The sequence below is a fragment of the Thalassophryne amazonica genome, chromosome 11 (assembly GCF_902500255.1).
Source record: "Thalassophryne amazonica chromosome 11, fThaAma1.1, whole genome shotgun sequence".
Taxonomy (NCBI): domain Eukaryota; kingdom Metazoa; phylum Chordata; class Actinopteri; order Batrachoidiformes; family Batrachoididae; genus Thalassophryne; species Thalassophryne amazonica.
This window is the reverse complement of record NC_047113.1, coordinates 77,918,529-77,941,429: the sequence shown is the minus strand read 5'-3', so window position 1 is coordinate 77,941,429 and position 22,901 is coordinate 77,918,529. Positions and strand designations below refer to the sequence as shown.

Genomic DNA, 22,901 nt, shown 5'->3' with positions numbered 1-22,901 from the left:
CTTTCACAACAACTGAGGCACATTAAGAACTGAGCCACGTTAAGAACTGGACCATATTAAGAACTGAGCCACATTAAAAACTGAGCCATGTTAAGAACTGAGCCATGTTAAGAACTGAACCACATTATGAAATGAATCACATTAAAAACTGAACCACCTTAAGAACTGAGCCACATTAAAAACTGAACCACGCTAAGAACTGAACCACATTAGGAACTGAACATTAAGAGCTGAAACATGAACTGAGGAACATTAAGAACTGAGCCACGTTAAGAACTGAGCCAAGTTAAGAACTGAGCCACGTTAAGAAATGAACCATGAACTGAGGCACATTAACAACTGAGCCACATTAAGAACTGAACCACATTAAGAACTGAACCACATTAAGAACTGGACCACATTAAGAACTGAACCACGTTAAGAACTGAGCCATGTTAAGAACTAATCACATTAAGAACTGAATCACATTAAGCACTGAACCACGTTAAGAAGTAAACCACATTAAGAACTGTATCACATAAAGAACTGAATCACATTGAGAACTGATCCACATTAAGAACTGAGCCACATTAAGAACAGAACCACATTAGGAACTGAACCACATAAGAACTGAAACATGAACTGAGGCACATTAAGAACTGAGCGAAGTTAAGACCTGAACCATGTTAAGAACTGAGCCATGTTAAGAACTGAACCACATTAAGAACTGTGTTGAGGTGAGCCACATGAAGAACTGAATCACATTAAGAACTGAAGCACACGTTAAGAACTGAACCACGTTAAGAACTGAGCCACATTAAGAACAGAGCCACGTTAAAAACTGAACATTAAGAACTGAACCATGAACTGAGGCACATTAACAACTGAGCCACGGTAAGAACTAAACCACGTTAAGAACTGAGCAATGTTAAGAACTGAACCACATTAAGAACTGTGTTGAGAGGTGAGCCACATGAAGAACTGAATCACATTAAGAACTGAATCACAATGAGACCTGGGCCAAGTTAAGAACTGAACCACATTAAGAACTGAACCACGTTAAGAACTGAACCACATTAAGAACTGACCCACATTAAGAACTGAGCCATGTTAAGAACTGAACCACATGAAGAACTGAGCCACATTAAAAACTGAGCCATGTTAAGAACTGAGCCATGTTAAGAACTGAACCACATTATGAAATGAATCACATTAAAAACTGAACCACCTTAAGAACTGAGCCACATTAAAAACTGAACCACGCTAAGAACTGAACCACATTAGGAACTGAACATTAAGAGCTGAAACATGAACTGAGGAACATTAAGAACTGAGCCACGTTAAGAACTGAGCCAAGTTAAGAACTGAGCCACGTTAAGAAATGAACCATGAACTGAGGCACATTAACAACTGAGCCACATTAAGAACTGAACCACATTAAGAACTGAACCACATTAAGAACTGGACCACATTAAGAACTGAACCACGTTAAGAACTGAGCCATGTTAAGAACTAATCACATTAAGAACTGAATCACATTAAGCACTGAACCACGTTAAGAAGTAAACCACATTAAGAACTGTATCACATAAAGAACTGAATCACATTGAGAACTGATCCACATTAAGAACTGAGCCACATTAAGAACAGAACCACATTAGGAACTGAACCACATAAGAACTGAAACATGAACTGAGGCACATTAAGAACTGAGCGAAGTTAAGACCTGAACCATGTTAAGAACTGAGCCATGTTAAGAACTGAACCACATTAAGAACTGTGTTGAGGTGAGCCACATGAAGAACTGAATCACATTAAGAACTGAAGCACACGTTAAGAACTGAACCACGTTAAGAACTGAGCCACATTAAGAACAGAGCCACGTTAAAAACTGAACATTAAGAACTGAACCATGAACTGAGGCACATTAACAACTGAGCCACGGTAAGAACTAAACCACGTTAAGAACTGAGCAATGTTAAGAACTGAACCACATTAAGAACTGTGTTGAGAGGTGAGCCACATGAAGAACTGAATCACATTAAGAACTGAATCACAATGAGACCTGGGCCAAGTTAAGAACTGAACCACATTAAGAACTGAACCACGTTAAGAACTGAACCACATTAAGAACTGACCCACATTAAGAACTGAGCCATGTTAAGAACTGAACCACATGAAGAACTGAGTCACATTAAGAACAGAGCCACGTTAAAAACTGAACATTAAGAACTGAACCATGAAGTGAGGCACATTAACAACTGAGCCATGTTAAGAACTGAACCACGTTAAGAACTGAGCCATGTTAAGAACTGAACCACATTAAGAACTGTGTTTAGAGGTGAGCCACATTAAGAACTGAACCACATTAAGAACTGAGCCATGTTAAGAACTGAGCCACATAAAGAAGTGAATCACATTAAGAACTGAATCACATTGAGAACTGAGCCACGTTAAGAACTGAGCCACGTTAAGAACTGAACCACATTAAGAACTGAGCCACGTTAAGAACTGAACCACATTAAGAACTGAATCACATTGAGAACTGAGCCACGTTAAGAACTGAACCACGTTAAGAACTGAACCACGTTAAGAACTGAGCCACATTAAGAACTGAACCACATTAAGAAATGAGCCAAATTAAGAACTGAACCACATTAAGAACTGGACAACATTAAGAACTGAACCATATTAAGAACTGAATCACATTAAGAACTGAGCCACATTAAGAACTGAGCCACGTTAAGAACTGAAACATGTTAAGGCCTGAACCACATTAAGAACTGAACCACGTTAAGAACTGAACCACATTAAAACTGAGCCATGTTAAGAACTGAACCACGTTAAGAACTGAATCACATTAAAACTGAGCCATGTTAACAACTGAACCACGTTAAGAACTGAACCACATTAAGAACTGAGCCACGTTAGGAACTGAACATTAAGAACTGAACCACATTAAGAACTGTGTTAAGAGGTGAGCCACATTAAGAACTGAACCACATTAAGAACTGACCCAAATTAAGAACTGAACCACATTAAGAACTGAACCATATTAAGAACTGAATCACATTAAGAACTGAACCACGTTAAGGCCTGAACCACATTAAGAACTGAGCCACGTTAATAACTGAGCCATCAATCAATCAATCAACTTTTTTCTTATATAGCGCCAAATCACAACAAACAGTTGCCCCAAGGCGCTCCACATTGCAAGGCAAGGCCACACAACAACCATGAAAAACCCCAACGGTCAAAACGACCCCCCATGAGCAAGCACTTGGCCACAGCGGGAAGGAAAAACTCCCTCTTAACAGGAAGAAACCTCCAGCAGAACCAGGCCCAGGGAGGGGCAGTCCTCCGCTGAGACTGGTTGGGGCCGAGGGAAAGAACCAGGAAAAAGACATGCCGAGAAGGGGGGCAGAGATCGACCACCAATGACCAAATGCAGAGTGATGCATACGGAGCAAAAAAAGAAAGAAACAGTGCATCATGGGAACCCCCCACAGTCTACGTCTAAAGCAACATAACCAAGGGATGGTCCAGGGTCACCCGATCCAGTCCTAACTATAAGCCTTAGCGAAAAAGGAAAGTTTTAAGCCTAATCTTAAAAGTAGAGAGGGTATCTGTCTCCCTGATCTGAATTGGGAGCTGGTTCCACAGGAGAGGAGCCTGAAAGCTGAAGGCTCTGCCTCCCATTCTACTCTTACAAACCCTAGGAACCATAAGTAAGCCCGCAGTCTGAGAGCGAAGCGCTCTAATGGGGTAATATGGTACTACGAGGTCCCTAAGATAAGATGGGACCTGATTATTCAAAACCTTATAAGTAAGAAGAAGAATTTTAAATTCTATTCTAGAATTAACAGGAAGCCAATGAAGAGAGGCCAACACGGGTGAGATATGCTCTCTCCTGCTAGTCCCCGTCAGTACTCTAGCTGCAGCATTTTGAACCAACTGAAGGCTTTTTAGGGAACTTTTAGGACAACCTGATAATAATGAATTACAATAGTCCAGCCTAGAGGAAATAAATGCATGAATTAGTTTTTCAGCATCACTCTGAGACAAGACCTTTCTGATTTTAGAGATATTGCGTAAATGCAAAAAGGCAGTCCTACATATTTGTTTAATATGCGCTTTGAATGACATATCCTGATCAAAAATAACTCCAAGATTTCTCACAGTATTACTAGAGATCAGGGAAATGCCATCCAGAGTAACGATCTGGTTAGACACCATGCTTCTAAGATTTGTGGGGCCAAGTACAATAACTTCAGTTTTATCTGAGTTTAAAAGCAGGAAATTAGAGGTCATCCATGTCTTTATGTCTGTAAGACAATCCTGCAGTTTAGCTAATTGGTGTGTATCCTCTGGCTTCATGGATAGATAAAGCTGGGTATCATCTGCGTAACAATGAAAATTTAAGCAATACCGTCTAATAATACTGCCCAAGGGAAGCATGTATAAAGTGAATAAAATTGGTCCTAGCACAGAACCTTGTGGAATTCCATAATTAACTTTAGTCTGTGAAGAGGATTCCCCATTTACATGAACAAACTGTAATCTATTAGACAAATATGATTCAAACCACCGCAGCGCAGTGCCTTTAATACCTATGACATGCTCTAATCTCTGTAATAAAATTTTATGGTCAACAGTATCAAAAGCAGCACTGAGGTCCAACAGAACAAGCACAGAGATAAGTCCACTGTCCGAAGCCATAAGAAGATCATTTGTAACCTTCACTAATGCTGTTTCTGTACTATGATGAATTCTAAAACCTGACTGAAACTCTTCAAATAGACCATTCCTCTGCAGGTGATCAGTTAGCTGTTTTACAACTACCCTCTCAAGAATCTTTGAGAGAAAAGAAGGTTGGAGATTGGCCTATAATTAGCTAAGATAGCTGGGTCAAGTGATGGCTTTTTAAGTAATGGTTTAATTACTGCCACCTTAAAGGCCTGTGGTACATAACCAACTAACAAAGATAGATTGATCATATTTAAGATTGAAGCATTAAATAATGGTAGGACTTCCTTGAGCAGCCTGGCAGGAATGGGGTCTAATAAGCATGTTGATGGTTTGGATGAAGTAACTAATGAAAATAACTCAGGCAGAACAATCGGAGAGAAAGAGTCTAACCAAATACCGGCATCACTGAAAGCAGCCAAAGATAACGATACATCTTTGGGATGGTTATGAGTAATTTCTTCTCTAATAGTCAAAATTTTGTTAGCAAAGAAAGTCATGAAGTCATCACTAGTTAAAGTTAATGGAATACTCAGCTCAATAGAGCTCTGACTCTTTGTCAGCCTGGCTACAGTGCTGAAAAGAAACCTGGGGTTGTTCTTATTTTCTTCAATTAGTGATGAGTAGAAAGATGTCCTAGCTTCACAGAGGGCTTTCTTATAGAGCAACAAACTCTTTTTCCAGGCTAAGTGAAGATCTTCTAAATTAGTGAGACGCCATTTCCTCTCCAACTTACGGGTTATCTGCTTTAAGCTACGAGTTTGTGAGTTATACCACGGAGTCAGACACTTCTGATTTACAGCTCTCTTTTTCAGAGGAGCTACAGCATCCAAAGTTGTCTTCAATGAGGATGTAAAACTACTGACGAGATACTCTAGCTCCCTTACAGAGTTTAGGTAGCTACTCTGCTCTGTGTTGGTATATGACATTAGAGAACATAAAGAAGGAATCATATCCTTAAACCTAGTTACAGCGCTTTCTGAAAGACTTCTAGTGTAATGAAACTTATTCCCCACTGCAGGGTAGTCCATCAGGGTAAATGTAAATGTTATTAAAAAAGGGAATACTGTTAAGTCTTCTATTTCCATACCATAAGTCAGAACAAGATCTAAAATATGATTAAAGTGGTGGGTGGACTCATTTACTTTTTGAGCAAAGCCGATAGAGTCTAATAATAGATTAAATGCAGTGTTGAGGCTGTCATTCTCAGCATCTGTGTGGATGTTAAAATCGCCCACTATAATTATCTTATCTGAGCTAAGCACTAAGTCAGACAAAAGGTCTGAAAATTCACAGAGAAAATCACAGTAACGACCAGGTGGACGATAGATAATAACAAATAAAACTGGTTTTTGGGACTTCCAATTTGGATGGACAAGACTAAGAGACAAGCTTTCAAATGAATTAAAGCTCTGTCTAGGTTTTTGATTAATTAATAAGCTGGAATGGAAGATTGCTGCTAATCCTCCGCCCCGGCCCGTGCTACGAGCATTCTGACAGTTAGTGTGACTCGGGGGTGTTGACTCATTTAAACTAACATATTCATCCTGCTGTAACCAAGTTTCTGTTAGGCAGAATAAATCAATACGTTGATCAATTATTATATCATTTACCAACAGGGACTTAGAAGAAAGAGACCTAATGTTTAATAGACCACATTTAACTGTTTTAGTCTGTGGTGCAATTGAAGGTGCTATATTATTTTTTCTTTTTGAATTTTTATGCTTAAATAGATTTTTGCTAGTTATTGGTGGTCTGGGAGCAGGCACCGTCTCTACGGGGATGGGGTAATAAGGGGATGGCAGGGGGAGAGAAGCTGCAGAGAGGTGTATAAGACCACAGCTCTGCCTCCTGGTCCCAACGCTAGACAGTCACAGTTTGGAGGATCCAAAAAAATTGGCCAGATTTCTAGATTTCTAGTTCTATGTTAAGAACTGAGCCATGTTAACAACTGAACCACATTAAGAACTGTATTAAGAGGTGAGCCTCATGAAGAACTGAATCACATTAAGAAATGAATCACAATGAGAACTGAGCCACATTAAGAACTGAACCACATTAAGAACTGTGTTAAGAGGTGAGCCACATGAAGAAATGAATCACATTAAGAACTGAACCACATTAAGAACTGAGCCACGTTAAGAACTGAACCACATTAAGAACTGAATCACATTGAGAACTGAGCCACGTTAAGAACTGACCCACGTTAAGAACTGAGCCACGATAAGAACTGAACCACATTAAGAAATGAGCCAAATTAAGAACTGGACCACATTAAGAACTGAACCATATTAAGAACTGAATCACATTAAGAACTGAACCACGTTAAGAACTGAGCCACATTAAGAACTGAGCCACCTTAAGAACTGAGCCACATTAAGAACTGAACCATGAAGTGAGGCACATTAACAACTGAGCCATGTTAAGAACTGGACCACGTTAAGAACTGTATTAAGAGGTGAGCCTCATGAAGAACTGAATCACATTAAGAACTGAGCCAAGTTAAGAACTGAGCCACGTTAAGAAATGAACCATGAACTGAGGCACATTAACAACTGAGCCACGTTAAGAACTGAACCACGTTAAGAACTGAACCACATTAAGACCTGGACCACATTAAGAACTGAATCACATTAAGAACTGAACCACTTTAAGAACTGAGCCATGTTAAGAACTAATCACATTAAGAACTGAATCACAATAAGCACTGAACCACGTTAAGAAGTAAACCACATTAAGAACTGTATCACATAAAGAACTGAATCACATTGAGAACTGATCCACATTAAGAACTGAGCCACATTAAGAACAGAACCACATTAGGAACTGAACCACATAAGAACTGAAACACATTAAGAACTGAGCGAAGTTAAGACCTGAACCATGTTAAGAACTGAGCCATGTTAATAACTGAACCACATTAAGAACTGTGTTGAGGTGAGCCACATGAAGAACTGAATCACATTAAGAACTGAATCACAATGAGAACTGAGCCACGTTAAGAACTGAACCACATTAAGAACTGAAGCACACGTTAAGAACTGAACCACGTTAAGAACTGAGCCACATTAAGAACAGAGCCACGTTAAAAACTGAACATTAAGAACTGAACCATGAACTGAGGCACATTAACAGCTGAGCCACGGTAAGAACTAAACCACGTTAAGAACTGAGCAATGTTAAGAACTGAACCACATTAAGAACTGTGTTGAGAGGTGAGCCACATGAAGAACTGAATCACATTAAGAACTGAATCACAATGAGACCTGGGCCAAGTTAAGAACTGAACCACATTAAGAACTGAACCACGTTAAGAACTGAACCACATTAAGAACTGAGCCACATTAAGAACTGAGCCATGTTAAGAACTGAACCACATGAAGAACCGAGTCACATTAAGAACAGAGCCACGTTAAAAACTGAACATTAAGAACTGAACCATGAAGTGAGGCACATTAACAACTGAGCCATGTTAAGAACTGAACCACGTTAAGAACTGAGCCATGTTAAGAACTGAACCACATTAAGAACTGAATCACATTGAGAACTGAGCCACGTTAAGAACTGAACCACGTTAAGAACTTAACCACGTTAAGAACTGAGCCACATTAAGAACTGAACCACATTAAGAAATGAGCCAAATTAAGAACTGAACCACATTAAGAACTGGACCACATTAAGAACTGAACCATATTAAGAACTGAATCACATTAAGAACTGAGCCACGTTAAGAACTGAAACATGTTAAGAACTGAAACACGTTAAGGCCTGAACCACGTTAAGAACTGAACCACATTAAAACTGAGCCATGTTAAGAACTGAACCACGTTAAGAACTGAATCACATTAAAACTGAGCCATGTTAATAACTGAACCACGTTAAGAACTGAACCACATTAAGAACTGAGCCACGTTAGGAACTGAACATTAAGAACTGAACCACATTAAGAACTGACCCACATTAAGAACTGAACCATATTAAGAACTGAATCACATTAAGAACTGAACCATGTTAAGGCCTGAACCACATTAAGAACTGAGCCACGTTAAGAACTGAGCCACGTTAAGAACTGAACATTAAGAATTGAACCATGAACTGAGGCACATTAACAACTGAGCCACGTTAATAACTGAGCCCCGTTAAGAACTGAGCCATGTTAACAACTGAACCACATTAAGAACTGTATTAAGAGGTGAGCCTCATGAAGAACTGAATCACATTAAGAAATGAATCACAATGAGAACTGAGCCACATTAAGAACTGAACCACATTAAGAACTGTGTTAAGAGGTGAGCCACATGAAGAAATGAATCACATTAAGAACTGAACCACATTAAGAACTGAGCCACGTTAAGAACTGAACCACATTAAGAACTGAATCACATTGAGAACTGAGCCACGTTAAGAACTGACCCACGTTAAGAACTGAGCCACGATAAGAACCGAACCACATTAAGAAATGAGCCAAATTAAGAACTGGATCACATTAAGAACAGAACCATATTAAGAACTGAATCACATTAAGAACTGAACCACGTTAAGAACTGAGCCACATTAAGAACTGAGCCACCTTAAGAACTGAGCCACGTTAAGAACTGAACCATGAAGTGAGGCACATTAACAACTGAGCCATGTTAAGAACTGGACCACGTTAAGAACTGTATTAAGAGGTGAGCCTCATGAAGAACTGAATCACATTAAGAACTGACCCAAATTAAGAAATGAATCACATTAAGAGCTGAACCACGTTAAGGCCTGAACCACATTAAGAACTGAGCCACGTTAAGAACTGAACATTAAGAATTGAACCATGAACTGAGGCACATTAACAACTGAGCCACGTTAAGAACTAAGCCATGTTAAGAACTGAACCACATTAAGAACTGTGTTAAGAAGTGAGCCACATTAAGAACTGAACAAGATTAAGAACTGAGCCTTGTTAAAAACTGAGCCACGTTAAGAACTGAACCACGTTAAGAACTGAACCACGTTACGAACTGGACTACATTAAGAACTGAACCATATCAAGAACTGAATCACATTAAGAACTGAACCACGTTAAGAACTGAGCCACGTTAATAACTGTATTAAGAGGTGAGCCTCATGAAGAACTGAATCACATTAAGAACTGAATCACATTGAAAACTAAGCCACGTTAAGAACTGACCCACATTAAGAAGTGAACCATGTTAAGAAGTGAACCACATTATGAACTGTATCACATAAAGAACTGAATCACATTGAGAACTGAGCCACTTTAAGAACTGAGACAAATTAACAACTGAACCATGTTAAGAACTGAGCCGCATTAAGAACTGAGCCACTTTAAGAACTGAAACATGTTAAGGCCTGAACCACATTATGAACTGAACCACAATAAAAACTGAGCCATGTTAAGAACTGAACCACATTAAGAACTGAACCACGTTACGAACTGAACCACGTTAAGAACTGAGCCACATTAACAACTGAGATGTATTAAGAACTGAAACATGTTAAGGCATGAACCACATTCAAAACTGAGCCATGTAAAGAACTGAATCATATTAAGAACTGAACCAGGTTAAGAACTGAACCATGTTAAGAACTCAACCACATTAAGAACTGAATCACATTAAAAACTGAACCATGTTAAGAACTGAACCACATTAAGAACTGTGTTAAGAGGTGAGCCACATTAAGAACTGAACCACATTAAGGACTGAGCCAAATTAAGAGCTGAACCACATTAAAAACTGAACCACATTATGAACTGGATCACATTAAGAGCTGAGCCATGTTAAGAGGTGAGCCACATTAAGAACTGAACCACATTAAGAGCTGAGCCATGTTAAGAACTGAGCCACATTAAGAACTGAATCACATTGAGAACTGAACATTAAGAACTGAACCACATTAAGAACTGAACCACATTAAGAACTGAGCCATGTTAAGAACTGAGCCACGTTAGGAACTGAACATTAAGAACTGAACCACATTAAGAACTGTGTTAAGAGGTGAGCCACATTAAGAACTGAACCACATTAAGGACTGAGCCAAATTAAGAACTGAACCACATTAAGAACTGATCCACATTATGAACTGGACCACATTAAGAACTGACCCACATTAAGAACTGAGCCATGTTAAGAACTGAAACATGTTAAGGCCTGGACCACATTAAGAACTGAACCACATTAAAACTGAGCCATGTTAAGAACTGAACCACATTAAGAACTGAATCACATTGAGAACTAATCCATGTTAAGAACTGACCCACATTAAGAAGTGAACCAAGTTAAGAAGTGAACCACATTAAGATCTGTATCACATAAAGAACTGAATTACATTGAGAACTGAGCCACTTTAAGAACTGAGCCAAATTAAGCACTGAACCACGTTAAGAATTGAGCCACATTAAGAAGTGAAACATGTAAAGGACAGAACCACATTACGAACTGAACCACATTAAAAACTGAGCCATGTTAAGAACTGAACCATATTAAGAACTGAACCATGTTAAGAACTCAACCACATTAAGAACTGAATCACATTAAAAACTGAACCATGTTAAGAACTGAACCACACTAATAACTGAACCATGTTAGGAACTGAACCACATTAAGAACTGAACCACGTTCAGAACTAAACCACGTTCAGAACTAAACCACGTCAAGAACTGAGCCACATTACGAACTTGAATCACATTGAGAACTAATCACGTTAAGAACTGAACCAAATTAAGAACTGAACCACGTTAAGAACTAAACCATGTTAAGAACTGAACCAAATTAAGCACTGAATCACATTAAGAACTGAACTACGTTAAGAACTTAACCATGTTAAAAACTGAACCTAATTAAGAACTGAATCACATTAAGAACTGAACTACGTTAAGAACTGAACCATGTTAAGAACTGAGCCACATTGAGAATGATCCTTACAGGCACCTTCCCTGGCACGGAGAGCACCCATCAATAATCAACCTCTCATGTGGAGCATTTTGATCTTCGTTGCTTCGTTATTGAAGTGAGCTGTGGACGTGCACACAGACGGATATGATCTGCTTTGAACTTCTCCTTCTTTCAGAGTTGTCAGGTTGTCTTGGTGGCTTCCCTCACGAATCTCCTTGCTTTTGATAACGGCCTCCTCCAGACAGCTTTACTGCATAGAACCGTTGTGTTTGTAGGTCCTGATGATTGATGGAAATGTTCTTATGTTCATCCCAGACTCCTCAAAAGAGACTTGGCTGTTTAGTTTGTCCAGTTACTTGTGGTCTGTAAAACAGAGGCCTTCAGTACAAAAACGTCTAAATGGTTCATGGAATTTTTTTTTTGTTAAAAGCTGAATGTTTCATTTTAAATCCATTGCTACGGTGATCAGCAGCTGTACAAATACTTATGAACCCGACTGCACATGTCAGAACTAAAATCTTGTCTTCTTTAGACTACGGTCTGTAGTTGGATTCTTGCTGTCTGCGGATTTTGTCTCATTTTCCAGAATTTATGTTCTAAGCTGGACTCTGAATAATGATGTTCAGGAAGTGTGTTTGGGCTGGACGCACGCCTCGCGCGCTTCCTTTGCTGCTTTGACGGAAATAAAAGAGCAGACGAGTGATGGGCAGGAGATAACTCCGCCTCTGTTCCTCAGGTTGTATCTACAAACGGGATCTCAGATTAGCATTGCAAAAGGAGGCCAGCAGGCCGTACTGCCATTGTCCCGATGAGCCGCTGGCAGGAAGACAGCGCCGATAAACCGACGTGAAACAGAACGCCGTGACATTTTCTTATCGCACTAAACACACAGCCGTCCCACCTTTGGGCCACTTCAAATGACATCTGGAGATTCTGGCAGAATTATGGGACAGGTAGATTTAAGGAACTGATACGGAAGCAAGTGTCCAGATTCTCAGAGTCCAGAGACAGCAGAAGACAAAAACACAAGGACAAGTTTTAACAAGATGAAGGCAGAAAGAGTTCACAACCTGAAACCTCACAAAACACAAGCCTCATCAATTCAAAGGACGAGTTTGTGAGTTCTGCACCGAGGCTCAGTGGTTCCAGGCTCACTGGTGCCAGGCTGGTGTTTAGCAGTGTTGAAGGTTGCAGGTTCTCCTCTTCTTGGTCCTTTCTGTGTGGCATTTGGAGGTTCTCCCCATGTTGGTGTGGCGTCCCTCAGGCTCCTTCCACTTCCACAGACATGTAGGGTCAGTGAACTGGTGACTCTAAACTGACCGCAGGTGTGAATGTGTTACTGTGACAGACTGGCGTCCTGTCCAGGGGAACCCCGCCTCTCACCCAATGACTGCTAGGACAGACCCCACCCCCGTGACCCTGAACTGGAATAAGTGAGTTCAGAAAATGAATGAATGAATGATTCCAGACTTCATCCAACACAATGAGCAAACCATGTAAAACAGATGGAAGGTCATCCTCCCGATGACCTGCACAGATGTTGGTGTGGACGGCATCCGTCTCATGTTGATTGACAGATGGAAGGTCACACGACAGCAGTTAAGGTGGATATTTAAGATGCATTATACCATGGTCAGTGAGAATCCCATGTCTAACTGGCATGCATTATTTTCGTATATACGCACGCGTAGTTCGGCGAGTTAAGTCACTGTTATAATCACTCTGCTCTGGTCATCACCACAGCAACACGCAAATCAGTTGGTGCAGATCAGCTGTGTTTTGATAGGTAAATGAAAGAAATGTGATAAAACATGGATTTCCAAGTGAATTTTAATATTTTTGGCAAAAATAAAACGTTTGAGGAATGGGAAGAGGAGGCGAGCAAACGAGAAGAACAGCAAAAGCAACGGCATAAAGATTTAACATCGGATGAACTGGACAAAATTGAAGATGGGAAAGAAGAAGAGAACGGTTGCCAAGGATGAAAAATCTTGAGATTGGCATAAAATAGTACCAAATGCTTGCGCATTTTTATCAAGTTCTGTTAACTTAAATAAATGTTTGTATGTTAGCTCACTGTGTGGGACCATGATATAAGCGGATTAAACAATTCGAAGCCGTGCATCATATGGTTTGAATGCACGACGCGGAGTCCAAAACACCACGTGCATTCAAACCATATAATGCACGGTTTCTCGTTGTTTAATCCTTACATAACTGACAGGTCAGAAACCAGTGACCACACAGAACACGACAAGCTCCGCCCCTCGTACGCCTCTAATTCATCATTCAGTGGAGTGATCAGGATCAGGATCAGAATGAGTTTGGTGCACGTTACCGGTGTAGACGAAGCGTCCTGGTGCTCCTTTGCAGAACTGCTTGGACTTATAGGACAACGTGACCTCCACAACCCCGGGGATGTGACGAGGCGGCGTCTGGACTCGGATGGCGTGGGGGGTGATAAGCTGGATGACATCATACAACACAAAGAGGTTTTAATGATTCAACAACAAAAACAAAATATAAATTCAAAGCAAAACACATCAAATACTCAAGTTCAAAATGAGAAATTCCCACACGAGAGGAAACCCGAGCGCACGCTCCAAACTCAGACAGGAACGCCACGCAAACTCCAAACAGAAGGGAACTGAAACTGCAACCTTTTTTTCTGTGAGGCAACAGTGCTAACTGCTGTCCTAACAAGGTGATGTCACTGACAAACTCTGCCCCCTAATCTGAAGTGATACTAAAACCATCAGGAAGGCCTGAAAAAGTTTGCATCTGGGTCGGCTCCTCCTGTGGACTCGCACGGTCCGGATCAAAGTGAGGAGCTGAGCAGGTGTTCTGCTCCTCTGGACCTCCTTCCATATTTCATGTTGGCTCCTCCTGCAGGAGCGCAGCAGATTTTTGGGACGAGCAGCCGAGCCGTGACGCAGGTGTGTGTGTTTCAACAAGATGGAGGACTCGGCGAGCGGCGTGTGCAGCGTCAGTGCTGCAGCAAAGTGGTGCTCTGACTGATTATTGATCACATGTGATAAATTCACCAGAGACAACATCTGCCCCGCTCAGAGTTCAGCACATAAATCAAAGTCATCGTGAAACCTCAGAGAGCCACAGAAACAAGATGCTGTTGAATATTTGGATCCAGGTTCAAGTCGACTGTTTCACAACAGAATATGATCAATCAAACAGCTGTTACCTCACTCCACACCAGCATGGTGCCGAAGACCACCTGCAGCCCGTCGAAGAAGTTGTCCCCGATGAGGATAACAGTGGCGCCGCCAGTCGTCCAGCCCTCACTGGGACTGATGGCTTTGATGCAGGGCGTGGCTGCTTCGGAAAGACAGGAGACACAAATACGAACTGGTTAGAAAGGAAAACGCCACATTGGGGCACGCTTTGCATTCAGGTCAAAAACATGCCACAGTACGAGGCAAAAACAAGACTGACCAAAGCTCTGACCTTAACCTAACCTTAACAGAACCCTAAACCTAACCTTAACACAACCCTAAACCTAAACCATCTTCCAAATCTTAACATAACCCTAACCTTAAAAGAACCCTAAACCTAACCTTAACTGTTAAGGTTAGGTTTAGGGTTCTGTTAAGGGTTGAGGTTTGGGGTTATGTTAAGGCTTACAATAACAATAACATTAACCTAGCCTTAACATAACCCTAACCAAACCCTGAGCAATGCCTAAACATTAACCTGACCTTAAAATAGCCCTAACCTTAACCTAGCCTTATATGCCATCCTGGCCAGATCATTCTTGGAAAAGAGATTTTTAATCTAAATGATGCCTATCTGGGAAAATAAAGGAATTAATTGATAGATAGATTGATTGAGCCCTAACATAACCCAAACCTTAACCTCGCCCTAACATATCCCAAACCATAACCTAGCCCTAGAATAACCCAAACATTAACCTAGCCCAGGGGTAGGCAACCTGTTCCAGAAAGAGCCATGAGGGTGCAGGTTTTCTTTGCAGCCACTGACTCCACCGGGTGATTTTACTGATTAATATCACTTTGAGCAGATGGAATCAGTTAATTAGTGAAATCACCTGGTGGAGTCAGTGGCTGCAAAGAAAACCTGCACCCTCATGGCTCTTTCTGGAACAGGTTGCCTACCCCTGACCTAGCCCAAACATAACCTGAACCTCAACCTAGCGTTAACAAAACCTAAAACTTAACCTCGCCCTAATATATCCCTGACCTTATCTTAGCCCTAACGCAACCCAAACCTTAACCTAACCCTAATATAACCCTAACCTTATTGAAGCCCTAACGTAACTCAAACATTAACCTAGCCCTAACATATCCCTAACCTTATCTGATGCCTTACTCTCACTGCCTCCGATGCTCTTACCGAGTCTACGGGCTCGGTACAGCCTCCCGGTCTGCTGTATGGAGCTGCAGCCAAATTCCGGCAACAGGTCCACAGGCTATGCTTGCTGTTGATGCGGAGCGCTCCGGCAGCCCGCAAGGATAGACTTCTTGTGGAAAAATCCACAGCGCCGCAGGGTCTCGGTAACCGCAGCAGCAGAGCTCCGTGGCCACTGAGAGAGGTTTGTATCTTTTTAATGACTTGGATTCTCTGTGGGTCCCACATCCGTACCCTGCAACGGTAACACTGGAGGCAGTGTGAGCGAGGGGTGAGCCCTAACGCAACCCAAACCTTAACCTAGCCTTAATATAACCCTAACCTTATCTGAGCCCTAATATAACCCAAATCTTAACCTATCCCAAACATAACCTTAACCTAGCCTTAACATAAGCTTATCTGAGCTCGAACATAACTCACACTGGGCTACACACACGCACACAGTTGCTCTTACACTCAGTTACTCTCACACAGTTATTCATACAAACACAGTTAATCAGACATAATTACTCTCACACTCAGTGACACACACAGTTGCTCTCACACACACACACACACACACACACTCACACTCAGTTACTCACACACAGTTACTCTCACACTTGGTTACATACACAGTTACTCTTACACTCAGTTACACACAGTTACTAACACACAGTTACTCACACAATTAGGCATACATACATACAGTTACTCACACACTCAGTTTTACACACACACAGTTACTATCACACTCAATTACACAGAAAGTTACTTACACAGTTACTCACACTCTGTTACACATGCACACACTCACACTCAGTTACTCACACACTCAATTACACACAATTACTAACACACACAGTTACTCTCACACACTCTCATATTCAGTTACACACAGTTACTCTCACACTCAGTTACACACAGTTACTCTCACACTCAGTTACACACACACTCAATTACACACAGTTACACACAGTTACTCTTACACTCGGTTACACACAGTTGCTCACACACAGTCTTACAGTTACTCACACAGTTACTCTTACACTCAGTTACACAGACAGTAACTCACACACACAGTTGTACACACATAGCTACTCACACACAGTTGCTCACACGCACAGTTGCTCACACACCCAGTTACACACATACAATTACTCACACACTTAGTTACACACACACAAAAAAAATTACGAACACACACACAGATACTCACACACACACTCTCACACTCAGTTACACACACAGAGATACTCTCACACCCACTTACTCTCACACTCAATTACACAGTTACTCTTACAGTTACTCACACACTCAGTTACACACACAGTTGCTCACACACAGTTACTCTCACACAGAGCTACGCACACACACACTCTCAGATTCAGTTACACACTCCGTTACACACACAGTTACTCTCACCCTCAGTTACTCACACTCAATTACACACACAGTTACTCTCACACTTACTTACACAGTTACTCTCACACACAGTTACGCACACACACACACACTCTCTCTCTCTCTCACATACAGTTACACACTCATATACAGTTACTCACACACTCAGTTACACACACACTGTTACTCTCACACTCAATTACACACAGGTTATCCTTACATTCAGTTACACACAAAGTTGCTCACACACACAGTTACTCTTACACTCAGTTACACAGACAGTAACTCACACACAGTTGTACGCACACATAGCTACTCACACACACTAACTCTTACATTACACACACAGTTGCTCACACACTCAGTTACACACACACAATTACTCACACACTCAGTTACACACACACACAAAATTATGAACACACTCAGTTACACACACAGTTACTCTTACACTCAGTTACACACAGTTACTCTAATACTCAGTTACACAAAGTTTCTAACACACAGTTACTCTATCACACACACACTCTCACATTCAGTTACTCAGACACTCAGTTACACACAGTTCTCTCACACTCAATTATATACACAGTTACTCACACAGTTACTCTTACACTCGATTACACACAGTTGCTCACACACACAGTTACTCTTACACTCAGTTATGCACACAGTTACTCTCACACTCAGTTACTCTTACACTCAATTACACACACAGGTTACTCTTACACTTGGTTACACACAGTTACTCACACACTCAGTTACACAAACACAGTTACTCTCACACTCAATTATACACACAGTTACACAGATAATCACACAGTTACTCTTACACTAGATTATACACAGTTGCTCATACACAGTTACTCTTACACTCAGTTACGCACACAGTTACTGTCACACTCAGTGACACACAGTTACTCAAACTCAGTTTCACACACACACAGTAACTAACACACAGTTACTCGCACACACACCTCACACTCATTTATTCACACACTCAGTTACACACACAGTTCCTCTCAGACTCAGTTACACACAGTTACTCTTACACTCAGTTACACACACAGTTGCTCATACACACACACACAGTTACTCTCACACTCAGTTACACACACAGTTGCTCATACACACACACACAGTTACTCTCACACTCAGTTACACACAGTTACTCTCACACAGTTACACACACACACACACTCAATCATAGTTGCTCACACACTCAGTTACATACACACAGTTATTACCACATTCAGTTACTCTCACACTCAGTTACACACAGTTGCTCACACACAGTTATGAACACACACTCTCACATTCAGTTACACATACACATTTACTCTCACACACAGACACTCACACATAGTTACACACACAGTTACTAGCACACACACTCTCACACGTTCTCATACTCAGTTCCACACAAATCAAATCAAATCAATTTTATTTATATAGCACCAAATCACAACAAACAGTCGCCCCAAGGCGTTTCATATTGTATGGCAAAAGCCATACAATAATTACAGAAAAACTCCAACGGTCAAAACGACCCCCTATGAGCAAGCACTTGGAGACAGTGGGAAGGAAAACTCCCTTTTAACAGGAAGAAACCTCTAGCAGAACCAGGCTCAGGGAGGGGCAGTCTTCTGCTGGGACTGGTTGGGGCTGAGGGGAGAGAATCAGGAAAAATACATGCTGTGGAAGAGAGCAGAGATCAATCACTAATGATTAAATGCAGAGTGGTGCATACAGAGCAAAAATAGGTGAATAAAAAGAAACACTGGGTGCATCATGGGAAACCCCCCAGCAGTCTATGACTATAGCAGCATAACTAAGGGATGGTTCAGGGTCACCTGATCCAGCCCTAACTATAAGCTTTAGCAAACAGGAAAGTTTTAAGCTTAATCTTAAAAGTAGAGAGGGTGTCTGTCTCCCTAATGCGAATTGGGAGCTGGTTCCACAGGAGAGGAGCCTGAAAGCTGAACACACATGGTTACTCTCACACACAGTTGCTCACACACACACTCTCACACTTGGTTACTCACACACAATTACTAACATACAGTTACTCACACACACAGTTGCACACACACAGTTACTCTTACACTCAGTTACACACATTTGCTCACACACACGGTTACTCACACAGTTACTCTGACACACAGTTACTCACACACTCTCACTCAGTTACTCACAAAGTTACCCTCACACACCGTTATTCACCCACATAGTTACGCATACTCAGTTACACACACTGTTACTCACACACTCTCACATTCTCAGTTACACACACAATTACTAACACAGTTACTCTCACACACACTCTCACACTCAGTTACTCACACCAAGTTACACACAGTTACTAAGACACATTTACACTCACACACAGTTACTTACAAACACCTCACACTCATTTATTCACACACTCAGTTACACACACAGTTCCTCTCAGACTCAGTTACACACACAGTTACTCACACACAGTTACTCTTATACTCAGTTACACACACAGTTGCTCTCTCTCTCTCACACACACACACACACACACACACACACACACACACACACACACACACACACACACACACACACAGTTACTCTCACACTCAGTTACACACACACACACACAAACACACACTCACATACAGTTACTCACACTCAGTTACACACACACAGTTATTACCACATTCAGTTACTCTCACACGCAGTTACACACAGTTGCTCACACACAGTTACGAACACACACTCTCACATTCAGTTACACATACACAGTTACTCTAACACCCAGACACTCACACATAGTTACACACACAGTTACTAACACACACTCTCACACGTTCTCACACTCAGTTCCACACATAGTTACTCTTACACTCAGTTACACACAGTTGCTCTTACAGCCAGTTACTCACACAGTTACTCTCACACTCAGTCACATACACAGTTGCTCTCATACTCAGTTACACACAGTTACGCTCACACTCAGTTACACAGACAGTTACTCACACAGTTGCTCACACACACACACACACACACACACACACACACACACACACACACACACACACACACACACACACACACACAGTTACTCACACAATCAGTTACACAGTTACTCTCACACATAGTTACTCTCACACTCAGTTACACAAACACAGTTACTCTCACACTCAGTTACTCACACACAGAGTTACTCTCACACAGTTGCTCACACACAGTTACTCTTACACCGCTTTGAGCATCTGATGCAGATGGAAAAGTGTCATATAAATGCAGTCCATTTACATTTACTCTCATACTCAGTTACACACACACACACACACACACACACACACACACACACACACACACACACACACACACACAGAGTTACTCACACACAGTTACTCTTACACTCACCGTTACACACACAGTTACTACTTTCATACATACGTTCTCACACTCACTCACACTCAGTTACACACACAGTTACTCTCATACTCAGTTTCACAAACAGTTACTAACACACAGTTACGCACATACACACTCTCGCATTCAGTCACTCACACACTCAGTTACTCGCACACTCAGTTACACAAACACACACACACACACACACACACACACACACACACACACACACAGTTACTCACACACACAGTTCTTCACACACTCAGTTTCTCTCACACTCAGTTGCACACACATTTACTCTCACAATCAATTACTGGGGCAGTTTGCAGCCGAGTGTGAAGCGTCCGCGATGAAAATCGGCACCTCCAAATTCGAGGCCATGGTTCTCGACCGGAAAAACGTGCCTTGCCCTCTTCAGGTCGGTGGAGTGTCCTTGCCTCAAGTGGAGGAGTTTAAGTATCTTGGGGTCTTGTTCACGAGCAAGGGACAGATGGAGCGTGAGATCGACAGACGGATCGGTGCAGCGTCTGCAGTCATGTGGTCACTGTATCGGACCATCGTGGTGAAGAGAGAGCTGAATAGGGGGGCAGGGCTCTCGATTTAACGATCGATCTACATTCCGACCCTCACCTGTGGTCATGAGATTTGGCTCATGACCAAAAGAACGAGATCGCGAGTACAAGCGGCTGAGATGAGTTTCCTCCACAGGGTGGCTGGGCACTCCCTTAGAGATAGGGTGAGGAGCTCGGTCACTCAGGAGGAGCTCGGAGTTGAGCCGCTGCTCCTCCACATCGAAAGGAGCCAGCTGAGGTGGCTCGGGCATCTTTTTCAGATGCCCCCTGGACGCCTCGCTGGAGAGGTGTTCTGGGCACGTCCCATCGGGAGGAGGCCCCGGGGAAGACCCAGGACATGCTGGAGGGACTACGTCTCTCGGCTGGCTTGGGAACGCCTCGGGGTTCCCCAGAGGAGCTGGGGGAGGTGTGTGTGGATCGAGAGGTCCGGGCGGCTTTGCTTGAGCTGCTGCCCCCACAACCTGACTCCGGATAAAGCGGAAGAAAATGGATGGATGGATGAATCAATTACTCTCACAGTCAGTTACAAAAACACAGTTACACACACACTGACTGAGTGTGTGAACGAGTGTGTGTAACTGAGTGAGTGTGTGAGTAACTGTGTGTGTGTAACTGAGTATGAGAGTAACTGTGTGCAACCGAGTGTGAGAGTAACCTCTGGCTAACCTCATATAACCCTCATATAACCCTCGCCCTAACCTAGCCATCAATCAGTGTTTTAAAGTTGGTGAAAGTTAGTGATAAAGTTGCCGTGCTGCAGCCTGGACTTCTATGTGATGGACATGTGACTGAGTGAAGTCTTTGTGACAGCAGTAAAGAGTCTGACGGGTTCTGGTCCAAAAAACAGAGGACAATAAAACAGACAGTGAAGCGTTTATCAGGGCGGGGAAGCAGGGAGGACCGAGGACAGTGACAAAGACCCCAGCAGATGTTGCAGCCTTTTATCAGCACTGAAAACATCCCAGACTGGCTGAGATGAAAGACGTCCAGGTTTCCTCTGAGGGCCGTCTGTCCTCTGTCATCTGGAAGACAGCACGACTCAATATGGAGCAGAGTTTTGACCTGATAAAACTCAGCACAACACTTTAAAAATGCCTGGATGAAGCTGTTTGCGGCAGAGGGCCGAGGATCGAGGACCTGAACGAGGATCAAGGACCTGACCAAGGACCGAGGACCTGGCTGAGGGCTGAGGACCTGACTGAGGACCAAGGGCCAAGGACCTGACCGAGGGCCGAGGACCTGACAGAGGGCCGAGGATCTGACCAAGGACCAAGGATCTGACGGAGGGCCAAGGATCTGACCAAGGACCAAGGACCTGACCGAGGGCCAAGGATCTGACTGAGGACCAAGGACCTGACAGAGGGCCGAGGATCTGACTGAGGACCAAGGATCTGACGGAGGGCCAAGGATCTGACCAAGGACCAAGGACCTGACCGAGGGCCAAGGATCTGACCGAGGACCAAGGACCTGACCGAGGACCGAGGACCCAGGACTGAGGACCTGACCGTGTCAGTCTGGGTTTGATGCGGAAACAGAATCAGAATCATTTTATATT

At 42.3% G+C, this 22,901-nt stretch overlaps 1 protein-coding gene across 3 annotated transcripts in view; it reads right to left on the bottom strand.

Annotated features, from left to right (window-relative positions):
- LOC117520898 (transcription factor COE3-like) overlaps positions 1–22,901 on the bottom strand; it is a 240,964-nt gene that overhangs the window by 71,220 nt on the left and 146,843 nt on the right. For 2 of the 3 annotated variants that reach the window (XM_034182238.1, XM_034182240.1), the window contains exons 9-10: positions 14,818–14,951; positions 13,957–14,083 (exon numbers count right to left, since the gene is read on the bottom strand). In XM_034182238.1, coding sequence (XP_034038129.1) covers positions 13,957–14,083; positions 14,818–14,951 — 261 coding nt within the window. The remainder of the gene's footprint in view (positions 1–13,956; positions 14,084–14,817; positions 14,952–22,901) is intronic. The other variant, XM_034182239.1, reaches the window with a different exon arrangement.